This window comes from Panicum virgatum, chromosome 7N (assembly GCF_016808335.1).
Source record: "Panicum virgatum strain AP13 chromosome 7N, P.virgatum_v5, whole genome shotgun sequence".
Lineage (NCBI taxonomy): Eukaryota > Viridiplantae > Streptophyta > Magnoliopsida > Poales > Poaceae > Panicum > Panicum virgatum.
In genome coordinates this window covers 42,679,555-42,705,845 of record NC_053151.1, presented here as the reverse complement: position 1 = coordinate 42,705,845, position 26,291 = coordinate 42,679,555, and the positions used below count along the sequence as shown (strand labels likewise).

At 48.2% G+C, this 26,291-nt stretch overlaps 2 protein-coding genes across 3 annotated transcripts; one reads left to right on the top strand and one right to left on the bottom strand.

Moving 5' to 3' along the window:
- The first annotated feature begins 4,487 nt into the window (after positions 1-4,487).
- LOC120682559 (protein DMR6-LIKE OXYGENASE 1-like) lies at positions 4,488-7,384 on the top strand. Of its 2 annotated transcripts, XM_039964518.1 has the most exons (4): positions 4,488-4,836; positions 5,015-5,262; positions 6,333-6,654; positions 6,758-7,384. In XM_039964518.1, exons 1-4 carry the CDS (start codon positions 4,609-4,611, stop codon positions 7,001-7,003), a joined length of 1,044 nt encoding a protein of 347 aa, XP_039820452.1. In that variant the 5' UTR covers positions 4,488-4,608; the 3' UTR covers positions 7,004-7,384. The 2 variants fall into 2 exon arrangements, with proteins under 2 accessions (XP_039820452.1, XP_039820451.1); XM_039964517.1 differs by having other exon boundaries at positions 4,497-4,836; positions 6,333-7,384.
- Positions 7,385-7,492: 108 nt separating this feature from the next.
- On the bottom strand, positions 7,493-15,700 carry LOC120682560 (flavanone 3-dioxygenase 2-like). Its single transcript, XM_039964519.1, has 5 exons — positions 15,603-15,700; positions 15,293-15,494; positions 14,778-15,025; positions 8,199-8,526; positions 7,493-8,091 (listed from the first exon to the last, which is right to left on the bottom strand). The coding sequence occupies exons 2-5, from the start codon at positions 15,488-15,490 to the stop codon at positions 7,834-7,836; spliced, it is 1,032 nt and encodes a 343-aa protein (XP_039820453.1). The 5' UTR covers positions 15,491-15,494; positions 15,603-15,700; the 3' UTR covers positions 7,493-7,833.
- Positions 15,701-26,291: the final 10,591 nt, after the last annotated feature.

Here is a 26,291-nt window from a genome sequence, read left to right as displayed (position 1 = left end):
GGTGTGGGGGTCGGACAGAAGAGAGGATACCGGCATGTGGGGTGGTGTGGAAGGAGGCACCCGAGTCGGCGATCCACTCGGTGCTGACCGGCGGCGGCCGCCCCATGGCGATGAAGGACTGCGCGAACAGGGGAGCAGCTCCGGCAGTAGCAGCAACGGCGGTGATCGGCGCGGCCGCGGGGGGCATCCCGAACGCAGGCCACGCAGCGGCGAGGGAGGCAGTGGCCCGCGCGGAGTCCCTGGGCGCAACGGCCTGCGCGGCGTGCGCAGCGGCGAGGGAGGCGGCGGCCCGCGCGTCCTGCGCAGCGGGCGCGACGGCGGCCACAAAGGCGGCGGCGGCCAGGTCTGCGGGGCGCGACGGCCTGAGCCTGCGCGGCGGTCGCGATGGCGGCCTGCGTGTTGGGCGCGACGGCCTGCGCGGCATGCGCGGCGGCGAGGGAGACGGCAGCGGTGGCGTCGCGGGCTGTGGATCCAACGGCAGGGGCAGGACCAGCTCCCAGCACAGCAGCCGCAGGGGTTGCCAGGTCGGCGCCGCGCCACGCCACGCCCCTGTGGGTCCGCCCAGGATGGCTGGAGGAGCGCAAGAGGTCAGCCCGGCAGCGGCAGAGGCGCGCCATGGCAGAGAGGCGGCGGCCGCCGGGGCAGGCGCACGCCAGGCCGAGATGGCAGCGTCGGCGGCGGTGCCTGCGGCGCGTGCAGCACCCGCGGCGCCCGCGGTCTGCACAGGCAGAGCGGTGGCAAGCAGAGGAGCGGCGTCGTGCCCGTGGCCCACGCGTCGGGAGGGGCGGCCCAATGGAGGGCGCAGGGCAGGGGAGGGAGCGCCGTCCAGGGGAGCAGCAGCGCAGGGGCCTGGGTGGCGCCCCTGGGCGGCGGCAGCCTAGGAGAAGGGGCCCCGCCCCTGGGTGGCGACAGCGCCCAGGGGGCAGGGCCCCTAGGCAGCGGCGGCGGCGCAAGTAGGGTGAGGGCGGCGGGCGCAGAGGAAGGCGGAGCCGCACGCAGAGAGGGGGGCGGCGGCGCGACGCCCACGCGAGCATGGGAGGGCTGTGCGGCGGTGGCCCCCAGCGCGGCGGGTGGATCCGCACCGAGGGCGGCCGGATCCGTCGCGGCATCGGCCTGCGGCGGCCCAGCGTCGAGGGGGCTGATGGCGGCGGCGGGCGCCCAAGTCGCGGCGGGCCATGGTGTCGGCGGCCAGGCGGCCAGCGCAGAGGGGCGCCGCCGGGAGCAGGGAAGCCGCCAGTAGCAGAGGAGAGGGGAGGATGGGGCAGCACCGGCGGCCGGCCGGCCATGGCGGCGGTGGCGGCTGCTGCAGAGCAGAGGAGAGAAAAAAATCTAGCCTGATACCATGTAGGAGGATAACAATTGTTGTATTCCTCCAACCCTAGAGGGGTGGGTATATATAATGCCTATACATGAGCCTCTATACACACGGGCTCAATATACTCTAACAATCTGTATTATTTTTATAATGGCATTGGTGGGTAATTTACATGAAAATTAGTGGGTTCTTTAAATCTTTTATAATGGCAGAGGGGAGTAATTTAGATGTATGTTTAGAGGGTTATTTTAGTCTATTTTCATAATATTAGTGGTGGGTAATTTATTAGAAAAGATAACAGATCCAATAACTATTAGTATGATTAGAGTTGTCAAATTGATGACATGATGTTTCTGATTTTTATGAGAATTTTTAGAATTTCTTTATTTTTTAGAGTATCCACCTATAATGCTAGATCGTTTTATATGGTGGCTTTGACGGAGCCTCTAATCAGGAATAGTAAGATTCTTGTGCATAAAAACCTCAAGAAAGGCGCCGATGCTATAAATATAATGAATGGTTAAGTGGGTATATCGTCATGAAAGGGAAAGGGACATGTCCTGGCAACACTACAATATGTTCAGGTAGCATTTTTGTACGTCCATCGTGAGGTGCATGGGCCCACCGTAGTACTACACCCACGCACCCCCACACACACATTGCAAAGCTTGGCATGAAACACGGTCGCAGCAAGATGCTTAGATAAAAGAATCAGCTTATTATACAAAATCCAATCAAAGAGAAAAGGTAATAATTTATTTTCACAAAAGATGGCTGCCATGAAACAAAAGGAGAGAAAAAAGGCAAAAGGAATTTAAATCTCTCGCTTTAGCAATCCCATTGTAATTCTCTTCGTTTCAGAGAGTGCCCACGAATATACTTCCTCCTTCCCCGTTTATAAGGCATGATGGAATATGACACGGTCTTCTAAACAACACTTTGACCATTTATTTATCATATATTATATCACTTTTGATTATAAACTTATAATCATTGTAAAATATATTTGATTATGAATCCAATCATATAAAATTTGCATTATAAAAATAAAAATTTAATAGTCAAATTATTGGTCAAAGATGACAAGATTTGAATCTTGATATACGTGTATGCCTTATAAACAGGGAAGGAGGGAGTAGTAATTATGCAACTGTATATTTGACCTCACAAGTAACTAAGTAAGGAAGTAACGCATGCGTTTTTAATTGTTATCGCTGGATAAAAATAATGGCTACGCGCATTGCTGATGAGGCAACACCTGACACTTCCTTTTCTTTTTCCCACAAAGCTGACAATACACCGGAGACGCGACCGGGCATTTCTCCCATACCGACCAAAGTGCATGACATCCGAGAGAATATGGCACGGGCACCGCTCGCTACGTGCCTATGACTCTGATCATTCAACCACCGAATAATCCTACGGAACAAAATTTTCGTAGCGTGGATTGCTGGGTCCGATCAGCTATCTTTCTCCCCATCTGCTGAATGGCAAGGAAGATCTTTCAAGACATGGGAACGATTCCATTCCACGGCCGCGCCTACGACGCACGCGCGGGATAGGAAAAAAGAAGAGGCGATGGACGGAGCCGGGCAAAGCCAAGCCTTTGTTGCAGCGCCGGGCCGGCAGCACCACCCGCTGCCGTAAAATAAGCCGCCGCAAGTTTTGTTTTGTTTTTTTTTAAAGGAAAAGCCGCCGCAATTCGTGTTGGAAAAATAAAGCACGAGGGGGAGGCGGCCGGTGTTGGTAGAACCCGTGCCGTCTAGGGGTCTACTACCTCATTTACTAGAGCCTCCATGTAGTAGGCAAGTAGGCATCGTGGTGGTCTGTCGCAGGAAGGAGAACGAAGGGGCAAAAAAAATTGTTTGCACTTTGCAGCCATGATGTCAGTAGAGAAACGTCACCGGGATGACGGCAGCAGGTCAGCATCTCCAGCATCATCCGCGGAGCTCAGCATCTCCGTCCCCCGACCCTCGCCGTCGCCGGGATGGCAGCTAGCCGATCGCGAAGCGCCGCGAGCGGCCGGATCCGCCGGGCAACCTCCGTCACACGTCGGCAGATTTGGTGTGGGGGCCTCGCCGCGTCAGGTTCCAATCAAGACGATGACGCCCTGCTTGTCGCCTCCACCCCCTCCTACCGTCCCGGGGCCGCGAAAGGTCGAATCGCGATCGTGAGGCCAGCCGCGCGCGGCGGAATCAGCCGGCCGGCCCGGCGCCCCAATCTGAACAGCGCAACGGCGGCCGGGGCGCACGCCCGGCCCCACCTCTGCCAGCCCTGCGTTTTGCGGCTGCGGCGCGGCATGCAATTGGCCCGAGCTCAAAACAACCGTATGATCGCTGATCGGCGCCGATCAGCGAAAAAGGCCGCTGGCGATTGGCCGGGCGTGCGCGAGCGGCTAGCACCCGCGCCGCGGCACATGCGGCCATGCGGGTGTGGGCGCCGCCGCGACGCGCGCGTACGTGTCGGCGTGCCGCGGCCTGAGCTCCGTCCGCGGCGCGGCGACAGCGACGGCATCTCGTCGATCGGAGCGTGTGTGTCGGTAGTGCGTCCTGCATAGTCCGTGTTTCGTGTGGGCGATATCTTCCATCCATCGTGGTGATGCGTGGCACAAATGGGGCCCGTCGGGCCGAGTGACGCCGCCCACCGCCTGCATGCGTGTCGGGCCGATCCTCTGCCGGCGAACGGGCTGACGTCGGCGGCACGGTGGCGAGCCGTCGTCACCCGCCACGCCCATGGCAGCTCAGGTGGCGTGGCTAGGCGCGGGTAGTTGCTGGTGCTGCTCTAGACGGTGCCAGCGGCGGCAGGAAGGAAGGACCAGTGAATCCTGGTCGGCGGCCGACGTCCGGGGAACTTTGGATTCTCCCGCCTGCCGGAATTAACCACGCGGCACATGTCGACGATCGACCTGGATAGCTAGAGATGATCCGCCGCGCGCATTGTCCCCGTTTCGTTTTCGCGTGCGATCCGAGAGCAACAACTCGATCTCGGCTGTAGGACAGCGAACGGTCACGGACGACTCGATCGCGATCGGTCAATCTAGTACTCCTAGAATATTGCCAAAGCCGCCGCATCGTGGCGCCGGACCGACCGGACCTTAGGCGAATTGGCTCCCTCCTCTCCCACAGTACCGGTTGCCTATAAATGGAGCGGCGAGCGGAACAAACTATCACCAGCACTAGCTAATTCACCGTTGCACGAGTAAAAACCACCGACAGCTAGCTGGTAAAAATCATCAGCACACGGCACTTCGTGCAGCCATCCAGCTCCAGGGTTGTTTACCCAGCGGTAAAAACATGGCACCAACCATCGCCAAGCCTCTGCTCAGCGATCTCGTGGCGCAGACGGGGCAAGTGCCATTGAGCCACGTCAGGCCTGTCGGAGACCGCCCGGACCTCGCGAGCGTCGACAACGAATCCGGCGCCGGGATCCCGCTCATCGACCTCAACAAGCTCGACGGGCCCGAGCGCCGCACGGTGGTGGAGGCCATCGGCAGGGCCTGCGAATCCGACGGCTTCTTCATGGTACGTTCGCTGCAAGCTGCTGCCATGCGCCGCCCGGCCGGGGTGATCGATCGGGTCGTCGTTCTGCTTCTGCCGATGTGGCCGGCGGACGATCAGCCAAGGATCGACTTGCTTGAGCAGCTTGACTGACACTGGCTAGCGTGCGTGAATGGCGCTGCGCGTGTGGGCATGCATACAGGTGACGAACCACGGAATCCCGGCGGGGGTAGTGGAGGGGATGCTGCGCGTGGCGCGGGAGTTCTTCCACCTGCCGGAGTCGGAGCGGCTCAAGTGCTACTCCGACGACCCCAAGAAGGCCATCCGGCTCTCCACCAGCTTCAACGTGCGCACCGAGAAGGTCAGCAACTGGCGAGACTTCCTGCGCCTGCATTGCTACCCGCTCCAGAGCTTCGTCGACCAGTGGCCGTCCAACCCGCCCTCGTTCAGGTGAGCCGCCGTAGGGTGTGGTACTTCTCGTGCCTGGCTGGATTTAACTTTCTGTCTCTGCAACTGCTGACTTCACGCTTGGTTCGGAGGAGTACGGCCGGCTTTCTGAATTTTCTCTAGTCCATTCGTACCAACCCCCTTCAAAATTTCAAAACTTTATAAGATTCCTCATCACATCGAATCTTTGAACGCATGCATGAGATATTAAATGTAGTTAAACAAAATAACTAATTATACAATTTGTCTATAATTTGCGAGACGAATCTTTTGAGCCTAGTTAACCTATAATCGAATAATAATTATCAAATACAAACGAAAATACCACAATATTTTACATCTTTCCTTTTACGCATCTAAACAAGGGCCAAACCACCATGACCTGACAATCTGTCAAACTGATACTTTTCTCTCTCTCTGTTTTTTTTAATACAAGGAGGACTCATCAAACAGAAACTTCAACCGAGTACATGTTTCGACATTGACCATTCCATTTCAAACGGGTGCTTTGTATGGGGAAAAACATGAATGAAAAAAGAGTAAAAGACAGGCAATTGAAAACTTGTTTCAGAAAGTAGATCATATCGATACAGTATACACCCTTAACTGGGAACATATCTAGTGCAAACCAAGGACCTCGTGTAAACCCGTGCAAACCTACTAAACAAAGTTTCAAAAAATTCTGAAAAAAATCATGAATGTGCTTCTCAGATTACATCATCTATATATAAAATTTTATGGTCAAATTCGTCTTACTCTAGAAGTTACAAAAAAGACAAATTTGAAATGCATTTGAACCATTATTGTTGTCAGAAAATTTGTCTTTTTTGTAACTTCTAGAGTAAGACGAATTTGACCATGAAATTTTATATATAGATGAGGTAAGCTGAGAAGCACATTCATGATTTTTTTCAGAATTTTTTGAAACTTTATTTAGTAGGTTTGCACGGATTTGCACGAGGTCCTTGGTTTGCACTAGATACGTTGCCTAACTAATTAGGACAACTCGAATACCCTTAGCACAGCGTGGCAAATTGACAATTGGTGGTTGCACTGGTTGCTCGGCCCTGCAGGCAAGTGGTGGGCACCTACGCGACGGAGGCGAGGGCGCTGGCGCTGCGGCTGCTGGAGGCCATATCGGAGAGCCTGGGCCTGGATCGGAGCCACATGGTGACGGCCATGGGGAGGCAGGCGCAGCACATGGCGGTGAACTACTACCCGCCGTGCCCGCAGCCGGAGCTCACCTACGGGCTGCCGGGGCACAAGGACCCCAATGCCATCACGCTCCTGCTCCAGGACGGCGTCTCCGGCCTGCAGGTTCAGCGCAACGGCCGCTGGGTGGCCGTCAACCCCATGCCCGACGCGCTGGTCATCAACATCGGCGACCAGCTGCAGGTACATCATAGACGACGAACCTGTTCTTCTTCCTTGCGGAATCGTCATCGATCTGGCGCCGCCGGCGCCGGCCGTACTGAACCGGGCTTACCTATCTGCGCAGGCACTGAGCAACGACCGCTACAAGAGCGTGCTCCACCGCGTGATCGTGAACAGCGAGAGCGAGCGGATCTCGGTGCCGACGTTCTACTGCCCGTCGCCGGACGCGGTGATCGCGCCGGCGGAGGCGCTGGTGGACGACGGCCACCCGCTGGCCTACCGGCCCTTCACCTACCAGGAGTACTACGACGAGTTCTGGAACATGGGCCTCGAATCCGCGAGCTGCCTCGACCGGTTCAGACCCGGCTGAGCGCGATCGAGGGGAACGCCGGCCGCGAGCATTCAGAGAACGTGCTGAACGATGCAGCGCGGCCGTCGCCCATGTGCAATCTGCAATAACCGGACTCGGATTCCCCTCGGATACGTCCCAGCTAGATACCTACGTGGGACCTTTGGAACGTCCCGGTACGGGACCTTTCGAACTACCCTAAAATGTCAGATCAAGTTTTGGATGCCTGCGATTGAGGCGCAAGGCTCGTTGCAGTGTCGTCTCCCTCAGAGATCAGAATAAGGGGTGTTAGGTTGACAGATTCTTGTGTAAGGTTTGATTCTTCCACATTTTTTATACAGAACACAGTACACATATACGTACGTTTACAAATATTATAATATACACACATTTTTATAAGCACACGCACACCCTATCACAACGAGCATTTTCAAGAGACTGAATCGGTAGATCTCGATATTGACAAAGTCCCCACAAATACTCCACCATGGACGAACAGAACACGATGCCTAATACAGAAATAATATCATCATTTATTCATATAACAAAAAGCTCAAGAAAAATTACGAGCACCTGTATTTACCTAGGTTTGCTTTTTTTTTGCATGTCATACATAGCGGCGTCAAACATAATGGCATAATATGGTACACATCATGCATGTATTTATATAGCCGCAGGTACAAGAAAAGGCTAGGGTAAACAGCACAACAAAGCGGGTGCCACATTCGGGCACGGAATGCTGCCGGCCGGCGTTCGATGTTTCATGAAACAAGCCAAACAAATTTATTACTAGTTCACAAGCAAAGCAAAGCAAAGCAAAGCAAAGCCTCCAGCAGTGTAGTGCCAAATAGTTACTGGAGCTGTGGGGCGTATCTGAAGAACTCCAGGCAGTGCTCCTGGTCCAGGTTCCTGCTCCAGAACTTGTTGTAGTACTCGTCGTAGGTGTAGCTCCGGTACACGGGCGCGTCCCCGTCGCGGACGAGCCCTGCCGCCGGGCTGATCACCGCGCTGTTGCACGGGCACAGGAAAGATGCCACCGACATGCGCTCTTGCGCCGCGTTCACCACCGCGCGGTGCCACACGCTCTTGTACGCGCCGTTGCTCAGCGCCTGCATGAACGTAACCCACATCGATCGATCAGAATTCAGAACGCATTGCATCGCATCGATTCGAAAACTGCGCGCGCGCGTCACCATGTGTGTGGGTGTTGTATCACCTGCAGCTGGTCGCCTAGATTGATGACGAATGCGTTTGGCCGGGGGTTGACGGCGATCCACCGGCCGCCGTCCTTGAGGACCTGGAGGCCGGCGACGCTGGGGTCCTGGAGGAGGACGGTGAGGGCGTTGGGGTCCGTGTGCTTCGGCAGGCCGTAGGTGAGCTCCGGCTCCGGGCACTGCGGGTAGTAGTTCACAGCCATGTGCTGCTCCTGCTCGCCGAGGGCCTTCTCGATGTAGTCTTCCTCGAGGCCGAGGCTGAGGGAGATCATGCCGAGAAGACGGAGCCCGAGCCGCCGGACCTCGCGGCAGTACTCGCTGGCTATCTCCCTGTCGAGAAAATTCGATCGATAGACAAGAAAGTTCGGCGTTAGCACCATGTTGGGCGGTTAAATTCACACAACTGACAGTCGCAGTTGAGGACTTTGGTTACTTTGTGTCGGTGTCTTGACCCGGCGATCCGGCACTAAAATGCTGCGTGATCCCTCACCCTAGATGATTGATGCGAAAGGTAACACAGGAACGCACGAGTTTATCCTGGTTCCAGCCGCGGGGCCGTACGTCCAGCAAGGTTGTGCGAGTGCACTGTATTATTTCGCACCGAAGGTGCCTGTAGTAAGGGGTACAAGCGAGGCGAGAGAGGGAGGAAAGCTCCCAAGTCTCTGCTAGAGGAGGTGATTGAGTCAAGTGCCAATATCGGGACTCAAGAGAACAGGTGTGTGTTCTGCGAGTTACGTGTATGTGAATGATGATGATCTCCGATGAGCTGAGCCCGTCTCCCCCTTTTATAGACACAAGGAGGGGCAGCGTACATGTACGGGAGGGGGGAGGTCGTCGTTCCTCCCCGAATCGGGGGCGTGCAGTGGCCGACTACTGTAGAAAGTACACTATGCCGCACTGGAGAGTGGGGCGTCGGGCGTGGCGGTCGTCCTTGGTCTTGCGGAGATCACGCCGGCGTCCTGGCAGCTCCAGTGGGCGGCATGGTGGCTCCTGTAGAGGGTATCATCTCCTGCGCTTGACGTGGCGGCGTTCCGAGGGTCCTGTAGGCGGGGGTCTTGATCTGGTCAAGGCTCGGGCTGCGCCCGAGGGTCGTGCCCATGCCGTTCGAGGGTTCTGCGGAGGGGAAAGTACGAGGGAAGGACGGGGAGTTTGCAGCACAGTGGCTGGTGCAGCACCGAGCACATCTCGCACAGTGTCGCAGGTTCCCACAGTGGCGCCACAGCGCCGGGGATGACTGAGCAGTGACCGGAGTTGGTGGTTAGGACCCCGGTTACAGCCACTGTGCGGAGTGGTGGCCTGACACTGTCTAACCCGGACGCTGTGGCGGAGTTGTTAGCATTTAATGCCTCTGTACGGCGGGCGGGTGAGCGGATGGCCGTTTGTCCTTTCCGCCGAGGGGTGGCCTCGAGCGAGGCGGAGTCGATCCGCTTTCTCGGCGATAGGCTCGCTACCCTCGAGCGAGGCGGAGACGTGAGGTACTGTCGAGGGTCTCGGCGGGGAGCCCTCGAGCGAGGTGGAGATTGTCCCGCGGGTTTGAGGGGGCTCGGATGGGCCGCACTGTGTATTTAGGCCGTGGATTAGGCTTCTTTGAGTCCTTTCCTTTCCTTTGGATCGGAAGAAGACTGTAGGCCTTCGTGGGCCCGATCGCTTAACATGTGTTTGTGTTTTGAGGGTAATTTAGTCCCCTGGTTAGGGTGCCCCTAATCATGGTACCCGACACTTTGAAAAGATAGGGAAAAGTCTAGGTTTTTAATTTTGTGGGATATACACTGTTTATTATATCATATTCTAGACTTGCTTCTCTTAAAGCGTGAGGAAAGGAAGACTATCTGTTTGGGAAGCAAGGCAATGAAGATCGTCGCCTTGGATATCTATGCCAAGAATGGATAGAGAAGCAATAATATATTTTGCTTTTAATTCATTTAAATCGTTTATGTACTCTTCTCTCTATTTTATCAGCTTGTTTGCCGAGAATTTTGTAAAAAAATTGGCTGTGTGCGGCTGTAGAGGTCGGAGACCTTTCCATTTTTTTTAAAAAAACGTCCTCCAATGGTACCAAGTCAGCTAGCTTATATACTTAACGTATAATATTTAGTCTAGGTGGAAGCAGTGGCGGAGCTCCCCATACGGCACGGTGGGGCAGCTGCCCCACCGTGCCGCTGGAGTAGCCCACTAGGACTCTTGTCTTCCTCCCTTCCGGCTTGGAGGTGAGCCGACGAGCAATGGAGCGGCGCCGTGGTGGCGTCCGTCATCTCCGACTGTCCGTAACGAGTGGCAGAGCAGGCAAGTGGAAAAATCTGCATGACGAGAGCAGAGGCGCCCTGGTCGACCAGCCCCGCCCTCGAGCTGCGCGGCACCGTCCCAAGCACCGGTGGGAGGCTGCTCTGATAGAGGAGGAGTTGGTGGGGGAGGTTGGTCGCAGCGATGCCGGCGAGCTGACGAGCGTTGACCACCGCCGCAGCGCTCCGCCTCCGTGCTCTAGCCTGTCGCGCTGCCACCCATTATTGCCGGTGCGTGCCGCGCCATGCCGCCGTCCATTGCCGCAGCGCTCCCACGACGCCGCTGCCCACCGCCGGTGCACGCTGGCGCCACGCTGCAGGCAAGCTTCCGGCGACGCCGAGTACGACCAGCGAGGCGGCGACCTTGCCTTTCCTGGCTGCCCTAGCTAGAATTTTGGGCGAGCTCCGCCGCTGGGTGGAAGAGAGAAAGAATAGTCTCATACACATAGTTCAAGACTTGGTTCGCCTATATTTTGAGCTAAGAGTTAGATTATTAAAGAAGTCATCTCTTACGCAATTTTTTATTGCTACTAGTCTATCAACCCGTGCTCCCACATGGGCTAATTAAAATTAATGTAAGAATGAGGTCAATAAAAATAATCATGAATCTCACGCTCTTTTTCATCAATTAAATATTCTAACACATATTCTAAAACATATATTTATCATTATTTAGTCGTAATAGATTTCATTTTGCATCCCACCTCCACATGTATTCGATATATATTTTTAGTTGAACTATTTGTTTGTGAATTGGTAGTCTTATCTCTTCCATCATACATAAATACATGATGACACATCGTGGGTAGTATTTTTATATAAACAATAATATTAGTAATGATATAAATTGTAATTTAGATTTTTATATTGACACTTTAATATTTTATTATAATTATATAATTTAAATTTAGATTTACGAGTAATTTAACTTATAATAATGATATAATTAGATAATTTATATGTAAATTTAGGGAGCTATTTGTATTATAATGGCATAGGTGGGTAATTTACACGAAGATTAGGGGGTTACTTTAATCTATTTTCATAATGGTAGAGGTGGGTAATTTAGAAGGAAAGATAACAGATCCAATGACTATTATAATTTGAGTTGTTAGATTGATGCTAGATGTTTCTGATTTTTGTGTGAATTTATAGAATTTCTCTATTTTTTTAGAGTGTCTACCTAGGATCCTAGATTGCTTCATGTGGAGATTTTAAAGGAGCCTCCAATTAGTAATAGTAAGATGAGCTAGTGGTTGATCTAACCATTGGAGGAGGTCTGAGTAAATTTAAACAAAGCTCTCCAACTAGCTAGTAATTAGCTGGTTGGTCTTAAATATATAGCAAAGGAACTTTGGTTAGTTTGGAAAGAAAGGGAAAAGCCGAAAAGGCTAGCTTTTTAGTTTTGTGGGATGCTCTTTATAATAGCAGTCAGATGCGTAGGCTTGCATCTCTTTTGAGCAAATTCAAACAAAACCATGCCCCCAACTGACTATTAATTTGCTGGTTGGTCTTAAATATATAGCAAAGGGACAAATGAGAAGGTACAGATTCATCGCTCTACAAGGGATGAATGGACACAAAGTATGAAACTATGAAAGCATCCTCTCCCCTGGAAGTGTGGAGCTTCGTTCTCTGGGGGAGTGGTGAAGCATCCCCTCGAAATGTTCCAATGGTTTGGATAGGTCTTGTGGTCACAGTCACAGGGGGTTGCGCACTACCTTTTGCAAAGTGACTAGCCAATCGACCTCGCTATCTATAGCTGCGCCTATATGCACGTCCAAATCGCTCGCTGTGTAGTGGGCGAGCATTTCGTGTTCAAGAGCGGCGTACTTTGCAGTGGTGTCCAGAACGAGTAAAGAGGCCGCACTATACCAGCAAGCAGCCGTGCGGTAGATGACATCCAATGTGCGGAGCACGCAGGCCGGCAGACAGGGAGCGGGTATGTATCCGCGAGGAACGCGGTGCGAGTAGTCTACTAGTCTGCTAGGGTCAGTCTCAGTGCATATTTTCATACTATAATTATCTAGATTGTGAATTAGATAACCATGCCAGATGAGTTTTATGGTGATGAAATTCTCCTTATATCTTATAAAATTTCATCATTCTCTCTTCTTACCGTGTCAGTAAAATTAATGATATTTAATGGCATAAAACTCTTCATAAAATTCCATTGAGACTAACCTGAAACAAACGATGGTCCCATGATCGACTCAAATATCAGCGTCCACTAATTAATCACCTCGATCAGCTTTTGTTTTAATGCTGTGATGACGGCGATCCGTGACAAATTAAAGCTACGTCCTAATTAAAAAAAAATCTGGTGAACCGACGTGTGCATGCATGTACATATATATGGCATTCAGTCAGTACTAGTGTGCTGCTTCTCCTGCAGCTGCAAGCGCGTCGTGTTACACACTGTTGGTGTACTGTGACGGATGGCTCTAGCTAGAGATCGAGAGCCTGGTAGTCACTACGTAGTAGCTCTCCCAGAACTACAATGTGGTGAGGGTTACGTGACAGGACAGGATAAGGATACCCATGCACATGGACATGGTGGTGGCGAATAGTGAGTACTAGCTTGTTATCGCGTCCTGATTGGCTGTCGGATATGATGGATATCGTCCTCTCTCTATATATGCTTCAGAGCTGACAGATGGAGTGAGTCCAGGACTGTAGCTCTCTGGTTTCTAAAATTGCTCTCCGCTGTTCTGGGCTCTTCTTGAGCGTCAGTAAATGCCAACCACATGCATCTATATATATATTCATGCATAAAGCTAGAGCTACTTTGCGTTGCGTGTTATGCAGATAAGGAGTAGCAAATTGTGTATGATGCATTATAAATATCTTTGCAAACACAAGGTTTGCAAGTTCCCTCTTTTGAAGTTCGAAACTGTTTTTCATTTAGAATGGTTAAACCGTACTACTACTCCATCCAACGAATTGTGTATACACTATAGGGCAATGTCTTTGTTATCAACTTATCACTAAAATCTGCACATGTCAGTGCTTGTACATTAGTTTTTTTAAAGCGCATGATGCATTACTTACCATAAGAACCAACAGAATTTAACAAGTATGTAATTAGAAAAATGGCATAAGTGGTAATGAGAGGCTAAATGGTAGCTAGAACCTATATGTAAACAGCCAATTATAAATATCTTTGCAAACACAAGGTTTATGCTTTCAAACAAAATATTAAAATATAGTTATTTATTTCAAACTTACAAAAATTTTATCGGACCTTGATCAAATTGTCAAGTATTTATGGCTAGATGGAACTATCATATATACGATCATTTTTCAGATGTTGTGGTTTTATATAATCATCTAATCGTGTGCATGGTGTCTTCAGTTCAGAAATAATTACGTGTGTCATGGCATCCAGACCTATCAATGTTTGTTCTAAAGAAATGTTACACGATATGGGTTGCATATGCGCACATAAGTATGTTGTAATCTGGTCGCATATGCGCACATAAGTATGTTGTAATCTGGTCATTCTAGGGCGGACGCTCTCCTACTCCAGAGACCAAGGCAGCGTTCGGGCCTTGCGCCAGGGTTTAATCCCGCGCTGGGCCTTCCGCCACTTTGTGGGATTTTTGCTGAGGGGACGGGCTGTCGAGGTCCCAAAGGCCGATACAATCGACGTGGCTTAATTACGCGGGTTATAGATGGGACGGGCTGCCAGTCCTCAAAGGCGGCGGGCCGTTCCGAGGGCTGCGCACTACATATCGAGAAAAGTTGATTTTCCTCATCCATCGTAGAAAAATGGATGGAAGAAGTACTATATATTAACATTAATTTGATGTGGTTACTAACTTACACCATATACTCTACATACTCACTGTAGTCAAATATATATTTTTAGACCCTATAACTCTCTAAACGGTTTTTATTGTTGATCATATAACAGTAACTTTACGGGCAGGATAGTACTGTGTCATGGTGTAGCAAGGGATCGGAAAGACTATGGAAAGGGTCATACGTGAGCCTATGACCTAGGCCCAAGCTTACAAGTCAATTATCGGTCAGCTATATAGGTAGTTAACTTGTGATGCATGCTTAGGCTGTGTTTAGTTCGCAAAAATATTTGAGTCCTGGGTACTGTAGCACTTTCGTTGTTATTTGATAATTAATGTCCAATCATGAACTAATTAGGCTCAGAAGATTCGTCTCGTGCCAATCAGTTCAACTGTGTAATTAATTATTTTTAACTATATTTAATGCTTCATGTATATGTCCGAAAATTCGATGTGATGGGTACTGTTGGAAAAAATTGAAAACTAAATAGGGCCTTACTTGAAGGATTCAGGATTGGACGGCCATTCCGGCAAGAACTCCTCCAGAGGGTGGCAGTGAAGGCGCAGGTAGTCCCGCCAGTTGTGCACCGTCTCTTTGCGGACGTTGAAGCTGGTGGAGAGCCTTATCTTCTTGGAGGGTTCGTCTGAGTACAGCTTCTCCTTCTCCTCCGGCGGGAGACGGAAGAACTGCAGACCCACGGCCATCATCTTCTCCAGCAGCTCCCCTTCTATTCCATGGTTTATGACCTATAAGAAATCAAGAAGAGCATGTGCACTTACTAAGTGTAAAGACTGTTGGGAGCGATCGAGCATGATCATAATAAAGCCTCTAATGTTCCAACGAGGCGGCAGTTCTGGCTGAATTAAAGGACGTCCTGACAAGCGGCGAAGCACACATTCTAAAGCCTCGGAAGAAGTTAACAAGTCGCCATGTTTGAAGGCTGAAGCACAGCGCCAGAAGAAAACCTAGCTAGAAGGCGTGTGAGAGCTGAGAGGCATCAGTGAGACAGTGACCTGGAAGAAGCCATAGGTGCGGCAAGCCAGGCCAATCTCGGCGATGACGCGTTGCTTATCCGGCGACGCGAGGTCGATGAGCGGGATGTTGCTATCCGTCGTCACTTCGGCGAGCCGCGGCCTGTCGGACTCCGGCCGGATATAGCTCACCGGGAGGACCTCGCGACGCTCGACGGTGGACAGAAGCTGGCTTCCCATCGGACTGCAAGAGATCAGGACGATGCTTAATTCCAGAAAGGTTGGCCTTAATTAATACACGGGGAAGCTCCGAATGAAAGAGGATCGTGTCCACGGCAGGAGCCGGAGAGACCTGGCGTTGACGCGACCTGGAGTTGGCTCCAAAACACACTGCAACGAGAGGTCTATATATGAACACACACCATCAGTTTTGTATTTCTCTTTTTCTTTATTTTTATCGCCAATTTCTCTCTCTTTTTTTTTTGAAATGAGATGTTTCATATGTCTACAATGAGTTCAAGGCACTATTTTACTTCATACTCTTCTGCCTCGCCTCTATTTTGGTGCATTATATTACTTCATCAACTCGTGTGCCTGCATTTTCCATTAATACTTTTAGAAAATGAATTCATAATAAATTATTTTAGAGATATTGTTGGTCAAATATAGAAATGCTTAATTTTTTATCCATGGACTAAACTGTAGGCCTAAAATTTAGTCTATTATATTAGGTGATCCAAACAGGTAAAGTTTAGCTCCAGCCCAACTAAAGTTTAGTTCATTAGTCCTTAAAGTTAAAATCCACCTAATTTGAACTAAACCAACCTGCAAATCACAAAAGGACCAAACTACCCGCACAATACGCATGTAGGCATAACAGTAGTATAATCCAAGAGTAAAAAGGATATTTCTATATGTATCCCACTTAAAGTTAATTTAGTCCATGGTCCAAACAGGTGACTAAAGTTTAGGCAGTCGGGACTAAAGTTTAGTTCTAGGTTCTGGGACCAAAGAAGTACAAGTAGTCACATACTCACATAGTCTACACTTTTCTTGTTAAAAAAATCTAGGATATATTTTTCTAGCATGTCTTATATGAGAAGTAATGTGGAGGCTCAAGTTAATAGTAGTAGGACTATAATATAAAGAGTAAATTGCACCCATCATACAATAACTTGGTAGGTGGGTGCAAATTGGTCCAACAACTTGTAAAGTGCTCAATTTAGTACAATAACTTGATAGCTGAGTGTAGATTGACCCAACAACTTAGAAAATGCTAAATTTAGTGCAATAACTTGGTAAATTGGTGTATTCACAGTCCAAACATTACGCTACATTTGTTAAGTCAAGTCACAATAAAGAGTATATTCACATCGGAACGTATTATTTGACTGTAGATTTTTATGTCGCAATGGACACCAATAATTTTATTCTCAGACTAAATTAATTATGATTTTATTATAAATAATATATTATTTAACTATCATTACAACAGCAACATATTAAGCAAAGTAGATGAACGTCAATAATTCTTAAATTTTATAAATAGAAATTATTGATGGTGATCCGGTTGTTGCTTTTCAACTATGTACAATTTTTTATTAGTTCAAATGCAAACAAATACATTGCTAATATGTTGAGAGTTTTTTATTAATTTCTTCTGCGCTTCTGCTCATGTATTCAAGAATGCTCATGTTTGTTTCTGTTTATTTAATTTATTTTTCCTTTTTAACAAATATATGAGGCTTTAAAAATATATGTACCAAGCTTTTTTAGTTTAACAATGCATATAATCAAACATATCAGAAATAGTGAGGGTGAATTTTTCAATATTGAATATCAAATTAAATAGTATTAATTAAAATTAAATCACTACACAAAAATAATTAATGTAAAGACATAACATTAATTTTTAAACAGTGAGGGTTTTTTATCCTGGCCAAATATATTGCCACGCAGGCGCAACACAAAAATCAATGGTCAAATACTACTTAATAATTTGTCCTAACATGAATATATTATTTATTGAGACTTTGCGTTAGTTACATTGCTGTGTAATATTTGGACTGTGAATGCACCTATTTGCTAAGTTATTGCATTAAGTTGGGCATTTTACAAATTGTTGGACCGATCTGCACCCACCTGTCAAGTTATTGCACTGAATTGAGCATTTTACAAGTTGTTGGACCAATTTGCACCCACATAACAAGTTGTTGTATGGTGGGTGCAATTTACTCTAATGTAAATGCAACAATTAATGTTTAGAATATGAGGGAGAGCCATAAAAGATGACATAGGACATGTGACGCGCGCTAGAGCGATTTTTTTTTTGTCCTCCAACTTTGGCATAGATATCGGCAAAAGGTCCTCGTTCTGGACATGACTGCAACGGGACTCCTTGTATTGCGCGGACGTCATCAGCAAACGTAACTTGGAGAACTTTTACAAAGAGAGAAAGTGCAACCGGATCATAATCTTGTGAGGTCCGAGCTAGTAGCGGATGCATGGACATCCACTGGTTTTTGCCACGTACGGAGTACGTATGATATAATCATCAGCTAAAGCAAAAAATCTGGGGACGTGGTAGGGCTGTAATAGTTCCTGGTCAGACTGCTATATTCAGGGAAGATCTTAAGAAACATTATCTAGCTAGTGTGTTTGCCTGTCGAGTGGACTGCTACTTACTACTACTAATTGTTTTTCTATAAAATTAATTAATATTCTGGTCACTACTATACAAGGTGCAGATCTACTAGGAGATGGAGTTCATTCCTAATCGTGCGGGATGCGTCAGTGATCTGATATATCGTTGTGCAAGTACACGCACTACGTGACAATGCACGCAGCCGTTAGCGAATTGAGCCTTTCTAACGTCGAGAGTATTGGCACGCAACACACAAGCAAAGCCATTTTCTGACGTCTGTGGATTCATGATTGTGCTCCGGATGTCCCTCGCTCGACAGGCAAGAAGAAAAAAGTAGGTCTAGTTTTCTAGAGCACGTACGTACTGAGCATGTCTAGTGTGCAGATGCCTCTACAAGAGAAGCTGAAATGCTGGTATGCTAGCTGGGGTACGTTTTCGGTAGCGTGAAATAAAATGTTAAAGAAACTTGCTCTAGATTTATACCACTGCAATTGACGTCGTCGAAAGGATTGGGTTAAACTAAAATATTTTTTAGAGGAGGTGAAACGAGCGAATTCTTCAGTCCCGGCCCCGTCCAAATTCATCAGTCCCTGTCTAAAAATAGGGCCTGGCAGAATACTTTTCTAGCAACCACAGGCCCACCTGTCGATTATATTGAGGGTGTCGACACCCGTCGATTTAGAATGCACAATTTGTCACGCAATGGCATCATCTGCTTGACTCTTGACCTGTTGACTTGAAACTCTGTCCGTGAGTGGGTCAACACGCGCAAAATTCATTGATATTCAGGCAATGTGCTATGTCCAATTTGTTCTCTATAAAGTAACACAAAATACAACGACCCTGCAGATCCCTCCTAAAACCAACCCAATTCTAGGCTAATTAATTCCAGCTAGCTCCGCCTTGCAATCCTGCAGGCATGGCCCCTCCGATCCAGAGGTCCACCTTTGCGTCCGCGCTCGATCGTCTCTCCACGCACTCGATGCTTATCTAGATGAGGATGATCCTGCAGATGAGGTTGATCCTGCAGATCTTCTCCTCAGATGAGGATGATCCTGCAGCAGATCGATGTGACTATGAAAGGAACAATCATTTTCTTGCATGAAAGTGATTTGTTGATGAATTTTTGCCTCGCCAACCAAGAAGCAGGCGGCGCTCGTCGATCGGGAAGCTCATCACCCTCAGCAGTCACCTCTTGCCTCGGCATCACTTGGACACTTGCTGCACCCTTCTCTGTCCGTACTAGGCGAGACCTGATCCAAGTCACCGTGCTTGCTTCAGCCTGCCAGCTGGCTGATCGATGGCTCTGGCAGCACGCAGCTCGTGCCCGTGTTCGCCACCGAGCCGGACGGCATCTTGACCTGCCCCCGCGTTGACGCGCCGAATCGAGCTAGCAAACAGGACGTACGCCGCCCCGGCCGGCCGCCGTCTCCCGCACAACACGCTGGACGACGACGCCGGACGGCCGAAGCAGCACGAGCGCGAAAACCAGTGAAGCACAGCCGCTTGGCGGTGCTCGGACGGCGAGGTTTTTGACAGCGGATAGATGGACGAGCTCGCAACTGCATGGGTCGTGCGCTTGCTTCCAGTGCCCCCCGTGAATCACGCTTGCTTGTTTGGACGCGAGCGGAACACACTACACTGGCAGCGAGCGTCCCCATCTGCAGAAACGTGCTGATCGATGCCAGGGCTTGGCAGTCTAGTCTGCACCGTGTAGTTTGGGCTCTGCTTGGCCTATGGCCCTGATGGTACTTGGGGGATAGTTTACAACGTACGTTTCGTCTTGCCCCTGCTATAGGTTGGTACAAAGTGTCTCACATTGTGTGCGTTCGTGTCATCGCGACAAGGTTGGAGCTACCTAGCGGCGCCGCCGCCCCTACACGGGGAGCCGCTGCCACACGCCATCCCGAGCCGCGCCGAAACCACCCAGAGGTAGCTCTAGGTTTCCTCTACCTTCCTCACCCTGGGCCCCTCGCCGCTGGCAACCGGAGCCGCCGGAATCCGGTCGGCCAGCGCCGCCCGTGCCCTCCCCTGTTTTTAGGGCGGCCAAGGACCGATTTGCAAGGCCCCATTTAAATCTAGGGTTTTTTTGTAAATCCAGGGACCTTTCTGCAAAAGAAACAATCTCTTTTTTTTCTTTTCTAGTGAACATTGAAAATTCATAGGAAATTGTAGAAAAATAAAAAAAATGCAAAATTAATTTTGTTTTGTTCCTTGTGATTAACTCTACAAGATGATGTTATGAGTTTGATTTGAAACCTTGTGTAGCTAGTTTTGAAAATAGGAGTAAAATATAGCTCTTTTATTTAAAACCTATGCTCTAGGATTGTTTTCTTTCTTGTGAGCTTGAGCCATATATTCTATTGAACATGTCTAGTTCTATGTAATTTTTCTAGAACTATTAGTGGACTCTAGCTTGTGCTTTTCAAAATTTCTTTCTTTGTATTGTCTGTAGCTTTAAATATTTATTTAAATATTTCATATGGATTACTTCAAAAATCTTTCTCCATGTTATTCTATGTAGCTAGAGTACTTGACATGGATAATTTAGATCGTTTGATTGATTGAGTTTACAACTTTATAGTGAAGGAAAGTTATACTCAAGCACCTCACTATTTTTCAACTATTGCATTTCATATAGAAATCACCCCATTAGCAGACGGAACATACGAGCACATTCAAGAACCAGACAGGGATATTTCTAAAGCTTAGGCCAACATTGTTAAACTAACTGAAGTCCCGAACTCCGATTCGGAAGAACCAAAGTCTACTGACTCTCCAGATACCATTACAGGCAAGACCCGATGCATAATCCTATTATTTTTAATTATGCAACTTATTACTTTTTACTTGTGCATTTAAGTTATTAGAGTTGAATAAAAACTTTAGATGCATAATTCTAGGTACCTGTTGATTGAATACTAGAACTGAGTTCGCTTAGATGCTATACTAATAGGACCGGTAAAAGTCGAGTGATTACCTGTCACTCGCGAGATTTATAGGAGTTGATTATTTACATTCTTGCAATCACTATAAGGACCATGGACGGATTTGGTTACAAGCTTCATAATGGAAATCCGCCTGTGTTGATCAATTACTAAGGCCGGAGAGTGTAGTAGCAGTGGTTAAGCGTTTGAAAGTACTAGCCACATGCCGTAAATATGGTACGCGGTAAGCGTAATAACTGATCGGCCCGGCAAATAGACATACCTCCCACTCTCTCTTAGAGATAGGAAGTTAAATTATGTTGCAACACCGCGGCTACAAAGATGTGGTGGTTCTCTGTAGTCGGGGAGAGTGGCCCTGATCCATGAACCGGAATGAGAAGCAAAAGGTTGCTTGAGAGTGACTCGATAGTACTCCAAGCGTGTGTGCTAGGTTTATCCTAGCAAGGTTGGCAATTCGATTCAGAATCGTCCGTTTCTCACGAAGATTGAGACTGCTTAATCCCTTTGCTACATAGAGTAAGAAGTGGAACAATAATAATATCAAATATGGTTGAATGAAAATAATTCCTCTACCATGTTTGTATAGATAGGTGCATACCTAGAATGGTTAATACAACTAGAATTTGAAAGCTAAAATTTGAAATTAAAGACATACTCTTTGTGGCTTTTCAGTAAAAGAAAACCCAGAACCTTTCCAAGCCTAGCATGTCTAGGTATGGGGCTATCTTATACCCTTAATCGGATCAGTCTTGCTGAGTATTAGTATACTCAGTCTTATTGGTGACTCTGTTTTCAGGGATGACTTTGAAAGAACCAAATAATAGTTTGACTTGGCCTAATGTTTTACCTTCTGGCTGGTCTATGGAGTAGGAACCAACTTCGACCAGCAATGACTCGGATGAATGATGTCATGCTCGGACTTACCATGACATCTACCCTACGACGTTGATGTATAGTTATGTTTTAAATTCCACTGCAAAATTTCTAAAATAAGCATAGCTTACTTTTATCTCTTTTTTTCTAAATAAGTTGTAAAAGCTAGACTTGTAGTTTACTAGCTTCAAAACTCTGATGTAAATTATTTCCCTTATCTATATGATGTAAAATATTGTGGAATATTGTATCTTTGACTAGCCTTCGAGCGGGAAGTATACTTGTGTTACGATCGGATGTTCAGTGATTACATCGGGATGTTACCCCGACAGACTAAGAATTATACCGATTAAGGTGCGCTCAGTTGTGTAGCGTACTTGATCTGGTGTAATTCAAAGTGGTTCTGCCACACCTACCACCCAATGTGTTTAGAAAACACTTAGCCGGCATGGGTTTAAGGGAAAGTCTATGATTCCTGGATAAAGAGGGCCCAAGAATAAGACTCCGTTTCAGAACGGAAAGGTGATTGTGGTTGTTAATCTGACGGTAATAACTGTCATGACGAGACACGCCCTGTACACTGATATGTGATGGGATGGACCAAGCTCAGAAAAAAAACAAGAATAAGAAAAAAGAAGAGATCAAGGGGGAAAATATTGGAATTGATCTCTGGCTCGGCCCAACAGACGAGTCGGACCCTTGGTCCGCGCCCTGATCGGGGGCGCTCAACCAGCCCATGGGCTGGCGGGCCCCTGTCGCACAGCGCTGTATAAAAGGGAGGTGGGGGCCTGGGCGCGAATAAGAGGTTCACTGCCGCCACAAACCCCACCAAGAGTCTCTAGCCCTAACCCGATCTAGAGGAGGTGCTGCTAGCAACGGGATGCTCCACCACCGTTGCTTCTGGACCACGCTTCGGTAACCCCTCCTCTCTCTTTCTAGTTGCGGATCAAGAAGGAAATCCACCCTTGTTTATCTATGATTAGAACTGTACCCCATCCCATCTATTCCTAGATGATCCTAGAAATCTAACAGACAGATGTTCCTCTCACGAATTTGCTTTCGGAACTTAAGCCTCGCTTTTCCTCTCGGCGTCAATCTTCTCGGCCGACCTAGAGAAAACCTCTTTCACCTGATGCTGAGGGCACTGAAAGTTGGGCATCACCAAACTCTGACGGTCTCGCCCGGCGACACTTCGGCACCGCCCGTTCGTTTTCCTTTGGTCCCCCCGGCCTACGTTTTCACCGCCAGATCTCTTGTTTACCAAAAGAACAGAACCACCGGCAGATCTTCGTCTTCGTGATACAAGACGTACCGCACCCCAGATCAGTCTCCAAGAGTTTCCCTCGCTTATGGCAATGGCAACTCACAGACACTCCCATGAGTCAAATCAAATGTCACGGGGGACAGAGATTTCCATGGCATCGAAGAAGAAAGGAGCAGTGGTCCGCAAAGACGATGTGTCGTGCCACTTTTTCAGAGCGCACGGAGTTCAGTTCGCCTCTTTGAAGTTTGATGCCGCATTAGATTTTTCTGGAGGCGATTATGGAGAACCCTTCCCTTTTCTTTTTGTTTGGGGACAGCAAGTTCAGGACTAGACGCATATAATAAGCCTACTAGTTTAAGCGGTTTTTTCTTTTTTATATTTAAAAAAAATTAAAATTTCAAAAATATATGTCGGTTTTGGAAAATTTCAAAAATATACCCCGGTCGCCCTATGGGGGGCGACAGGGCTCAAATGTAATTTTTTTTCTTCAAATTTGCAACGAAGTCCCTGGAGAGAAAAAAAGAGGGGGGCTGTCGCCCCCCCAACGGGCGACAGGCCCTGTCGCCCCCCCCAGGGGCGACCAGCCAGTGGGCCGGCGCCAAGGGGGCCGGTCGCCCCTCCTGTGGGCGACAGGGGGGGCCTGTCGCCCCCCCCCCCCCCACGGGCGACCGCGTCAGGCCGTCTATATAAGGCCTCCCCCTCATTCCCTCCTCTCATTTGACCTCAAAAAATCCAGAAAAAAGAGAGGGGTGAGAAGAAGAGAAGCGGCGAAGCTCTGCCGAATTCCGCACTTGTGATCTACCGGTAAGTTCCGTATAAATTCGTTGATATTGTATAACAATTTAATTTAATTAGCAGATTAGCTGAATTAGATTTGGTGCTTTAGAACACTGGTTTAGTATTACAATTTGAGTACTATTACAGACTTTTTCAAATAAAATAATTATACATTAGAATAGAATTATGATAGTACATTATTGATATTGCAGTATAAGACAATAGAATTATAACAGTACCTATATTTTCACGCATCGATTTGGTATACGATATGTGCATTGCTTAAATTATTGTTTGTTATTTGGCGCACCACACTATAGCGCCAATGTCTTCGTCAGGATCAACCTACATTCCGTGGAGCAAGTGTAAAGCCACCGTACCAAAAGGAATTGATGTGCCAATGTGCTTCTGCGGTTCGTTATGCAAGGTCATGCAATCTGAGGTTTTAGGAGATGACTACGGCATGAGGTTCTTTATGTGTGAGAACTACGAATATGATCCACCTAAGCGATATGGCAAAGACCGGGCCAAGGTAGCAGGACAACATACGCTATTTTTCTATATGACCTAACATTGAGTTATGATTCTAACTTGTGTTGGACAAAGTCTCCTCTGCCTCTTTGTGATTTTATGCAGTGGTTCGACACCGTGCAGTCGCAGTAGGCAAAGGACATTGTGGAACAAAAAGCAAGATGGGCTGCAGAACGTTGGCGCCGAATGAAGCCCGAGGAACAGCAAGAGGAGAAGCGCAACAAAGAGCAAGAAGAGATCCGCAAGAGGATGGAGGAGGTGGATCGTAAGGCGGCGGCCGAACGTGAAGCTGACAGGGAGAGAAAGCGAGAGAGGGCACGCCGTGCAAAGGAAGCCGGGCCCGAAGCAATTAGGAAGGGCAAATATCCTAGGTGCACTCAGTAGAGTAGTACCATGTAATCCCGGCATTTTACATTCCATAAGGCATGGTAGGTTTAGATGCAACAAGAAATTATCTTGTCACGTGCACATGCCACTGCAATTAGTTGTTTATGTTTTAAGTTGAGAGCTTAACTCTGTGTGTTGTAGCCTTTACCATTAATTTGCAGTTGTAGCCGGGAGTCTATGAAATCTTTGAACTTTTCCTTAATATTTTGGGAGCTTTTCATGTCACTAGAATACTAAAAAACACACATTAATATAACGATAAGAATTAAGAACTAAGAAATACATCAGGGTCTGCTGCTAAAAAGCTCGAATAGCTCAAAATAGGAACCATAGTGTATCTAGCTGCGAGTACGAGATCACAGGTTGCCACTGCTCAGCACGGCGATCACGGGTTTCCCAAATGTCGCATTCTTTGCCCAGACATACGTGACAAAAGACGACAACCCAATAGCAGTGCTCTTCCAACATTTCAAAAAGATGTGACGACACGGCAATCACACCAGCTCACCTTCAAAGCAGTCTCTCTGGCGAGGACGACGGACCTGTCATTCTACAGCGAAGGTCTGTGGCGTGTAGTGGGGAAGGCGGCATCTAGGCGCGATCGACCGAGCGGCAGTAATGCAGTGCTGTGAGTCTGCATGCACAGAGATGCATCGAGTAGTCATTTCGAGAATCGAATCTAGTCTTTTCAGTGTTAGGTCAGCTAGCCTCTTCACTGTGTTGTCATGTAGGTTTTTTAGGTGCATTTACACTCCACACTCCGGGTATCAGACCTTTGTGTGCCTATAAATACTCCCAAGTTTGTGAACTCCCAGCACAACTCAAACATCAAACCTCATTGTATACCCAATGTCTGGAGGTGGGTCTAGCGGGAAGAATTACTATGGTTTTGGGAAAGGAAAAGGGGGAAGAAAGGGAGGCCCCATAATATGGGAGGGGCCTCTTGGACCAGATTCCTTTCCGGAACCAGTGTTTGAGTTTCCGCCACAGCACAAGAGTGAATTTACCAATGAAACTCCTCTTCGACAATACGATAACCGTAGAGAACCGTGGCCAAAATGCAGACATGGTGAGGACTGCTTAGTGCAGATGTGCACCGACGGGATGGATGGCGGTCGGCGTTTCTTTAAATGTCCGCACGCATGGGTAATACTCGATTGTTTCATTTCTTTATCTTCAATGAGACACCTTACATAGAATTTGTTTTGCAGTCTTCCGATGCTCCAGAAAAATGTGGTTTTACTAGGTGGGTAGATCCTGCACCAATTGATTCTGTTCAGAAGTTCATCGAGTACCTCCAGATAAAGATCTTTGATCTGGAATGTAAGGTGAACCATTATGAGGAAGTGAGCGAGGGTAACAAAGACGACGAAGTTGATGATACCAGCAATGCAGCCGGTTCACAGGATGAATCATGCACTATTCCTTACTGCAACTGCCATTATCACAAGAAGAAGGGCCATGCGCCTCCGGCACCACCGCCTGCACCACCTGCAATGGGTGGATACTGCGGAGAAGGCTCAACGCAGTTTGCTACGTGGGGGTACGGCTACTAGGACTACCTTAGTGCTAGTGACATGCTGCATCATTGTGTTTGTTCTGTTTTTTTAAATTACC